The sequence below is a fragment of the Gigantopelta aegis genome, chromosome 6 (genome assembly GCF_016097555.1).
Source record: "Gigantopelta aegis isolate Gae_Host chromosome 6, Gae_host_genome, whole genome shotgun sequence".
Taxonomy (NCBI): domain Eukaryota; kingdom Metazoa; phylum Mollusca; class Gastropoda; order Neomphalida; family Peltospiridae; genus Gigantopelta; species Gigantopelta aegis.
This window is the reverse complement of record NC_054704.1, coordinates 78,307,221-78,316,390: the sequence shown is the minus strand read 5'-3', so window position 1 is coordinate 78,316,390 and position 9,170 is coordinate 78,307,221. Positions and strand designations below refer to the sequence as shown.

The window sequence follows — 9,170 nt, the reverse complement described above, 5'->3', positions numbered from 1 at the left end:
AGGGTGACCAGAAACACTTCTGTTCTACGGAAATGGATAATCTGAAGAATAAAATATAAGTAATGTTTGATTTCAGTGATCATAAACGGCTCTAATAGTGAAAAATATGCTGTATTCTTTAAAAACTAGGGTCTGTCCCTTTAAGCTAATAGTGAATTTAGGTATAGGGAGAGAGAAATGTTTTATTTAACGACGCACTTAACACATTTTATTTACGGTTATATGGCGTCGGAATTTAGGTATGGATGCAAGATGTCAGCAGCGAGCGTGTGCAGAGTAGTTTTTATATTAGTTACATACTAGATTTTCGGTACACCTCGAAGGTGGAAGCGCAGCACAGTCCCCCTCCTGCCCCCCACATGTGTCTGGATATGATATGTATTACATTGACATTGGTGTTGTTATTAAAATAAAAAATATTTTGGTGTATTCCTGCAGGACTACGGTATTCAACCGTTGTATTCCGACCAGTTTACTCAGCGCCTTGAAGAGAGTTGGCGAGTTTTTCAGCAAGTTCCTTTCGCTGTTCGATGCAAACTTCGGAGAAGTTAGTTGTTTATTAATACTGTAATTTAACTACTGACGGATTTCACTCACTTTGAACTTGTAATTGCTGGTTAATTATATATGTATTTTTAATTCATTTAATGAAATCATTGTACCTTTAGAACGTGTGTTAATTTTGTGAGGTTTGTGTGTGTGTGTGTATGTGTGTGTGTGCGTGTGTGTGTGTGCGTATTTATGTGTGTGCAGGTGCTTGCGCGAGAGTGTGTGTGTTTGGGGGGGGGGGGGCGAGTAAAATTTATAGAAGAGATAGAGTCCTATTCATCTGGAAGAATATATTGCAGAAAAAGAAGAAAATGTGCTTGAGTAGGTTGGGTTTCGACCTCCGAAACCCCCTCTACACACGCGCCTGGTGTGTGTGTGTGTGTGTGTGTGTGTGTCTGTGTGTCTGTGTGTGTGTGGGCATGAGTGTGTGGGTGTAGGTGCATGTGTGTTTATGTACATGTGCATGTGTTTTCATGTGCATGTGTATGCATGTGCATGTACATGTGTTTTAAAATTAAAACGTGTTACTCGTGCTAGCTTTGGGTATGTGTGTGTTTACTTGTATTATTACGTTTTAGATAAAAAAAAAATTCAGATAATAATAAAAACTGAAACAAATTAATCCCACCCATTTGATATTTCAGAAATGTGCGGAAGATCTAACTAAAACCTGGCCGAACATCGTTTATCTGTGTGTCTTTGCTTTAGGTAATTGATTTTTAATTTTATTATAGTATTAGTAACGACATTGTTTAGTAAATACTTTCATCACCAAAAAGAGACAAATAGATCATGACAAAAGTAATGGGGTTATCTGGGGGTTGGTGAGGGGAGGGTGTCTTGTTTGTGTTGATCACACGTTCTTTTACATTAAATTATGCCGTCAGTTACAATGTCTACTCATGGGTACTTGATAGCAGGATAATTAAATATCTTCCCCGTGATACGGTAACTGTATATTTATTCACTCGTACTATTGACGTTGTAGACTTGTGTGATTGCCAGCAAATGATAAAAATCAGTACAAAAGCTACTGTACCCTCTGAGTTGTTTTATATCCTTCTTGAACAATACCTGCCCCGAGTTGTGCCAGCTAAAGTTGCTAACGTTCGCGAACTATTTTATTCGATTGGTTTCCGACGTGGCCATTTGGTTTACCGTGAAGCGCATACACCAGTCTAGCGGACGTTTTTCTGATCGGTCTGCCTGAACTCAGACCATATGTAGTTAACATAATCAGACATGAGTTTCTCGTATCCATAAAAAGAACAGCGGCGTGTTCAAGAGGAGGCTGATCAGAGGCGGATTTTTTAAATTGAATTTTTTTTTTGGGGGGGGGGGGGGGCAGTTATAATTTTATTATATAGTAATTTTCACTCCCTCCAAACCTCTCCCAAAGCTCCCGCCTCATGTCATTGGAGTCCCCCAAACAGATTTTCTGGATCCGCCACTGTCGATTGCTCGCGAACAATTTGACTGGTATCAGTGTCTATCATATCACATTCATCTCATGTTATGCTAGGATCAGACAACCAACTGATGGCAGAAAGTTCGACGGTCAATACCAACTCCAATCCAGACTGAGTTGTAACAGCTCATTAACCACTAACCGCCAATCATTAACTCATTTCCTCAACAGGCAGCCCACACATGGTTAAGATATGACAGCACAGCATGATCAAATATTAATCGATATGAACTCGAAAATCAATTGAAATTAAGTATGAGGTAATGTTATCATCTTCACAATCTCAAGTATAATAGTGGTCTTGCAATGTTCAGTTCTGAAACGGTTGAATGCAAATTATATAAACACCTGAGTCATAGTCAGCAGGGCGAGCGATAGCTACCGCTCGCATGACTGGTTTATTGCGCCCAATGCTAGGGTCAGACTGCCAACTGTCAACTGCCAACTGCCAACTTACGACGGGTGTGCTCAGATTAACAACTAATGGGTTATTCGATGAGAATCGAGTTGTAAGAGAGTTCATAACAGGTGTTTGGGGTGTATATGTGCGTGTGTATGGGGTGGGGTGGGGTGGGGGTGGAAGGGACGTAGCCCAGTGGTAAAGCGCTTGCCTGATGCACGATCGGTCTGGGATCGATCCCTATCGGTAGGCCGATTGGGCTATTTCTAGTTCCAGCCAGTGCACCACGACTGGCCATGGTATATCAAAGGCCGTGGTATGTGCTATCCTGTCTGTAGGATGGTGCATATAAAAAAAACCTCTTGCTACTAATTGAAAAATATATCGGGTTTTCTATCTAAGACTATGTTAAAATTACTAAAATGTTTGACATCCAATAGGCGATGATTAATAAATGAATATTCTCTAGTGTTATCGTTAAACAAAAAACAAACTTTTTTGAATGGTGGTTAAATTATGTCTGTGTGTGCGCTCACTCGCGTGTGTATATGCGTGTGTTTGTATGTATGTATATCGTGTATATATGTATATCAATGGGACGGTATATAGACACTAACAAATAACCATTAACTCTGAACCGACAACCCACATACCTGAGAATATGTCCAGGAACAGCAATATAGAGTTTTCTCTGTCTAGAAAAGAGGAACATTTAAACATATTAGAACATTTTTTGTTTTTCTTGGAAACCAACTACCATACCACCTGAAATGACCATGAAAGCCGATGAACTAACCAATAGGCCACCAAAATTAGCCCAGTGTTTCAAAATGCTTATTATTATTATTATTATTGTTATTGTTATTGTTGTTGTTGTTGTTGTTGTTATTATTTTATGCCTGAAACCTTAGTGGTATAAGGGCATGTAAAAAATACTCTAAGTGAAAATGCTTTGTTATTTTATCAACAGGAGCGTCTGTGTTTGCGCTGATATTTCTGAGATTCTTCGCTGGAATCCTGGTGTGGTTGACAGTAATCGTCATAGCCCTGGCCAGTCTAGCGGGTACTGGGTTCTGTTGGTGAGAAACTTTACATTTCCTTATTTCTGTACGAAAGGAAAGGGACGTTTATGTGCGGGGCTTCCATCTGAAAGTTGAACGATTCGTCCGCCATTAATTTCCGACCACTAAACAGTCGCTGATGAACCCATGCTTATATAGTCCGTTTGCGAAAAAAAGGGAACCTATAACCACATAATTTTTATAATGTTAAAACTCACATAAAAACATATAATTTAGTTTTAAATCCATACAAACTTTCATAACTTTTTTTTTTTTTTTTTGTACACATTTTATTAAAATGGAAATTTAAAAGGTTCCTTACTATTTATCAGAGGGCTACATTTTGATTGTATGTAAACACATATAAAAAAAGACGTCTTGCTGTTACACGGTAGTTGGGTGTGAAATAGCCCAGTAGTAAAGCACTTATATGATGGTTGATCGATCTAGTATTGATCCCATCGTTCAGCCCATTGGGCTATTTGTTGTTCCAGCCAGTACTCCACAATTGGTATGAAATAAAAGCTATGATATGTATCATCCTGTCAGTAGGATGGTGCGTATAAAAGGTCCCTTGCTGCTAATCGAAAAGAGTAGCCCATGGCATGGCGGCAGTGGGTTTTTTTCTCTTAGTATCTGTCCAACCAGTGCACCACAACTGGATAAAGGCCGTGGTATGTGCTTTCCTGTCTGTGGGAAAGTGCATATAAAAGATCCCTTGCTGCATTAGGAAAAATGTAGCGGATTTCCTCTGATGACTACGAGTCAAAATTACCAAATGTTTGACATCCAATAGCCGATGATTAATTAATCAATGTGCTCCAGTGGTGTCGTTAAACAAAACAAACTTTATTTACTCTTAGTATCTGAGTTGTCCTTAACCATGAGTCATATAGCCATAAACTTTAATGTACTGAGTGCGTCATTAAATAAAACATGTCTTCCTCCCTTCTTCCTATCTTTAAGCTCTCGGGTGGTAGAGGGTACTTCCTATCCTATTGATGTATAATTTATATTGTGAATCATGAAGCGTGCAGATTTCTGCAGAAAAATCAATTAATTGCTACTGTTTTTTTATAAGACGACGTGCAGAATGCAAATTACATACACAATTTAAAATGTGTGGGTTGTTTTTGTCTTTACAGGTACTACTACGTTGAAAAGCGCACGACTGAGTGGTTGGTGGGGGCAATTGCAGCCAGTGTAGTCGCTGTGAGTGGTATTAATTTCCATTAATGATGAGCGTTAGACTGCTGCACATGTATAATGTAGACGGATCAATGACAAATAATTGCTTTAGCATGTCCACGATCATATTATATAAATGCAAGAGGAGCACAGACTCAAATGGCGTCTGCGTTTCAGAAACATTTACCTATATAAAATAATGACAGTAACTTGTAAGGCGCAAAACACACCCGATCTGGGTCTGAGTCTGGCGAGTATGGTACCAATCGAAAATGAATCGAATGTGGCGAAACACATGGAATGGTAACTGGCGACATATAGAACATGCGCTATATTTATAGACTGGCAGGTACACGACATTCAACCCTTACTTTTTAAATTGCATTAATAAACAACAGGAAAGATATACATTAATTAATATGGAATTCTCATAATTTTTGCTATTGTTTATAGAAGAAAGTAGTTATGAAGATTTGAACACATATATTGAAAAGATGTAATAGTTACGGACCCAGACGTCAAACTACACCAGACATGCATGGTGTCTTTGCCACACTCACCAAGTGGGCCTAAGTGGGATGTTAAACAAATCTGATAAATGGAACAATTGGACTCCCAGGGAACCTATAGTCCATCCCACAGGGATCACTTTTTTTCACACTGTGTAATTTACTACAAGTTATAAAAAATATTTCCGAGCCGATTGATTTCTAAATTGCACACACAAATTGTATTTCTTTATTATTTCCAAAATACTTTTACTTTTCTTCTTACGTCAAACCAAACTGAAATTATTTACAAAAAAGAAACAACTGTTTTAATAGAATGATGGGACGGACTATAAATGGATCCACCGTAACTTTGTTTCACCGCATAAAGCACAGAACTCGTTGATAACGGTTAGAACTAACAGAACAATTTGGCGGGTTTCCTCCGAAAACTTCAAGTAAACAAATTACCAAATGTTTGACATCCAGTAGCCGATGATTAATATATCAATGTGCTCTAGTGGTGTCGTAAAACAAAACAAACTTTAAGGTTTGTTATAACGTCTTCGCTGTAATTCTACTGTACAACGAACCATAATTATAGAATATCTATGTTTTATTTTTTAGTTAATCATTTTACTGATTTTACTTGTGCTGAGAAAGAGAATAAAGCTGGTAAGTATTTTTATATATTTTAATCATTGATTAAATATTTTTTTTAAAGAACTTCAAAGTGACACTGTTTATGACAATTAGGTCGTATATATTGTCGTAAACATGTATGTTGGTGTGCCCACAATGTTAGTTACAGGTATATTGAACTCTGTAGATACGATCTGCTGATAACGATAATGTGATAAAAATAAAATTTTACTATTCACTCCGCTTTGGAGGTCCCCGTTACAAGATCCGACATACAACGACACCCTATACTTTGGTAAAGCGTTCGCTTGATTCGCGGTTGGTCTAGGATCGATCCCCGTCGGAGCTATATCTCGTTCAAGCCAGTGTTCCACAACTGGTGTAACAACGGCCGTGGTATGTCCTATCCTGTCTGTAGGATGGTGCATATAAAAGATCCCTTGCTGCCAATCGAAATGAGTAGCCCATGAAGTGGTGACAGCGGGTTTCCTCTCTCAATATCTGTATGGTCCTTAACCATATGTCTGACGCCATATAACCGTAAATAAAATGTGTTGAATGCGTCGATAAATACAAATGTCCTTCCATACCGTGACCGGTGATTTTATGTAGTAGATAGGAACGTCACGCCCCGACTAGTTGATTAAATCAAGACTAGCACGGGACAGAATTCATTGGAATACAATTAGCTGTGAAACGGTAATAAAAATGCAGCTTTTAAACAAGCTACATTAAATATTTAATGTAAGTAATTAATATACGTTTCTGTACTTTTTATTATATTTACTAAACCGTTTACCTTTGTGTGTTACCATAACCAAAATAAAAGTTATAGTCAAAAACATATGCACTGTATGTCATGTCGTAAAGTGTAAAAAAATTTTAATATACACCTGTACTTTCGTCATCAGGTAGTACAGTTATTCAAAGAAGCTGGGAAAGCTGTGGCGTGCATGCCGTTACTGTTGGTACAACCATTCGTGGTAAGAAACCAGGACCCTATTTCACAAAACACCGTACGCCTAGTTTTGCACGTAAACAGTTTTTCTTCTTATTATTATAGTACAAGAAATATAGTTTGAAGTACACATATTTCATTTTCTTTTGTCCTTAAAATGATCCATCTTCCATAATGATGTAATTTACTGCGTGAAATAAATGTCAAAAACGTGTCAATGACTGCTGGTTGCAGACGTAAACTTACGATGTTTTGTGAAATAGGCCCCAGTACATATACAACTGTTTATTGATGCATATCGCTTTCGTCGCATTTTGCACTGATAATTTTCGGCAGCATCTCGCTGATTAATACATCAGTGTGCTCTAGAAGTGTCGTTAAACAAAACAACTTTTATCGGGGGAATGCAATTCTCTAAGTTATCTACATTGTGTCTACCACTATACCTTTACAGTAAATACGGACATAATGTAGACATCTCAGAGAATGTCATTCCCTTAGCCTAATGCTAGGGTCAGACTGTCAACTGGCACGACGAAGTTGGCCAAGTCGACGGTTGCGTTGTAATTTCCCCAACTGGCAAATTACGATGGGTGCGCTCAGATTAACAACTAATCGGTCATAGAAGTCGTATTTGACGCAAATGGACTTGTAAGAGCGCTCAGACTAGCAACTGGACAGTCGTAGAAGTCTTGAAAGCAGAAAGTTGGCCAACTTTATTGTGACAGTTGGTAGTCAGATCCTAACCAGAGACGTATCTGAAGGGGAGGGCAGAGGCCCATCCCCCCTACATTTTTTGACAGTTCTAATTTTATTATATATTAATTTTATTTTTTACAATCCCCCATCCAAACCTCCCTCAAAGTTCCCTTGGCATTCCGCCTAATGTCACTGAGCACCCCCTAAATTTGATTTTCTGGATCCGCCACTGCTAACATAATGAAGGCTGCGGGATGCTGCCTAAGCATAGGGTGCAAATTGTGACGAAAGCCATAAAGTGTTTAACTTCTTCCATTTTAGAATCTTCGTTTAGTGTGTTTATTAATGGTTATAAAATACATGGACACCAAAGAGCTTTAATTATAAACATAATTTATTTAAACGTAGCACTTTTTTCTTTAATTTCTATAATACAATTTTGGGTTGTCAAACGCCGATATTTTGAATTTAAGTAACATCAATAATGTGATTGAATATATTGTGTATTTGTTAATTGATATTCTTTTGAAATAGTCAGTGATTAACTTTAATTTAAAATAAAAATATATAATGTAAAAATCTCACTCTCTCTCTCTCTCTCGCTCTCTCTCTCTCTCTCTCTCTCTCTCTCTCTCTCTCTCTCTCTCTCTCTCTCTCTCTCTCTCTCTCTCTCTCTCTCTCTCTCTCTCTCTCTCTCTCTCTCTCTCTCTCTCTCTCTCTCTCTCTCTCTCTCTCTCTCTCTCTCTCTCTCTCTCTCTCTCTCTCTCTCTCTCTCTCTCTCTCTCTCTCTCTCTCTCTCTCTCTCTCTCTCTCTCTCTCTGAGTTATGTATATATATATATACAGTTCTATTATTACATTAACAAGCTTTACATATTCTACATTAGCACGTCTTTTGATCAGGAGATAGGGACAAAACGACGGACTCATATGTAAGCTTATCATCCCTACCGACAGTTGTATTCAACAACACCACCTGATACAAGAATATAAGTATTATATATTGTGCTGCTATTAGAATAAAGTGTCCTTTTGTGTTTAGACGTTACTGATTCTGGGTGGAGTCACTTCTGGTTTGGTCTACATATTCCTCTGTATGGTCACGTCACGTACGTATTCTAAATATCATCTTTAGTAAGCATGTTACTTATCATGTGTGTGTGTGTGTGTGTGTGTGTGTGTGTGTGTGTGTTTGTGTGTGTGTGTGTGTGTGTGTGTGTGTGTGTGGTGTGTGTGTGTGTGTTTGTGTGTGTATGTTGCTTTTTAAAACTAAAACGTGTTACTCGTACTAGCTTTGGGTATGTGAATATACATGTGTGCGTATGCGTAAGTGTAAGCGTGCATAGGACTTTGATCATCTCTGTTAGTCGTGCTGAAAGATAATTTTATTCACACTATTATTTCATGCATAATTATATATTTTGTTGTGCATAATAACATGGATAAACATACGACTGCCACTATTATACTTCTACTACTATTACTACTTCTATTTATACTGCTGCTACTACCACTACTACTACTTTAATTACTGCTACTACTGTTACTACTATGTCTACTACAACAACAACAACAACAACAACAACAACAACAACTACTACTACTACTACTACTACTACTACTACTACTACTACTACTACTACTACTACTACTACTACTACTACTACTACTACTACTAGTAGTAGTAGTAGTAATCTAACCCGTGTTCAGCAGTCACT

At 37.9% G+C, this 9,170-nt stretch overlaps 1 protein-coding gene across 2 annotated transcripts in view; it reads left to right on the top strand.

Annotated features, from left to right (window-relative positions):
* Window positions 1-9,170, top strand: part of LOC121375816 (choline transporter-like protein 1) — a 41,693-nt gene that overhangs the window by 15,751 nt on the left and 16,772 nt on the right. For both annotated transcript variants that reach the window (XM_041503473.1, XM_041503472.1), the window contains exons 6-12: window positions 439-547; window positions 1,194-1,257; window positions 3,388-3,496; window positions 4,624-4,690; window positions 5,782-5,829; window positions 6,708-6,779; window positions 8,495-8,561. In XM_041503473.1, coding sequence (XP_041359407.1) covers window positions 439-547; window positions 1,194-1,257; window positions 3,388-3,496; window positions 4,624-4,690; window positions 5,782-5,829; window positions 6,708-6,779; window positions 8,495-8,561 — 536 coding nt within the window. The remainder of the gene's footprint in view (window positions 1-438; window positions 548-1,193; window positions 1,258-3,387; window positions 3,497-4,623; window positions 4,691-5,781; window positions 5,830-6,707; window positions 6,780-8,494; window positions 8,562-9,170) is intronic.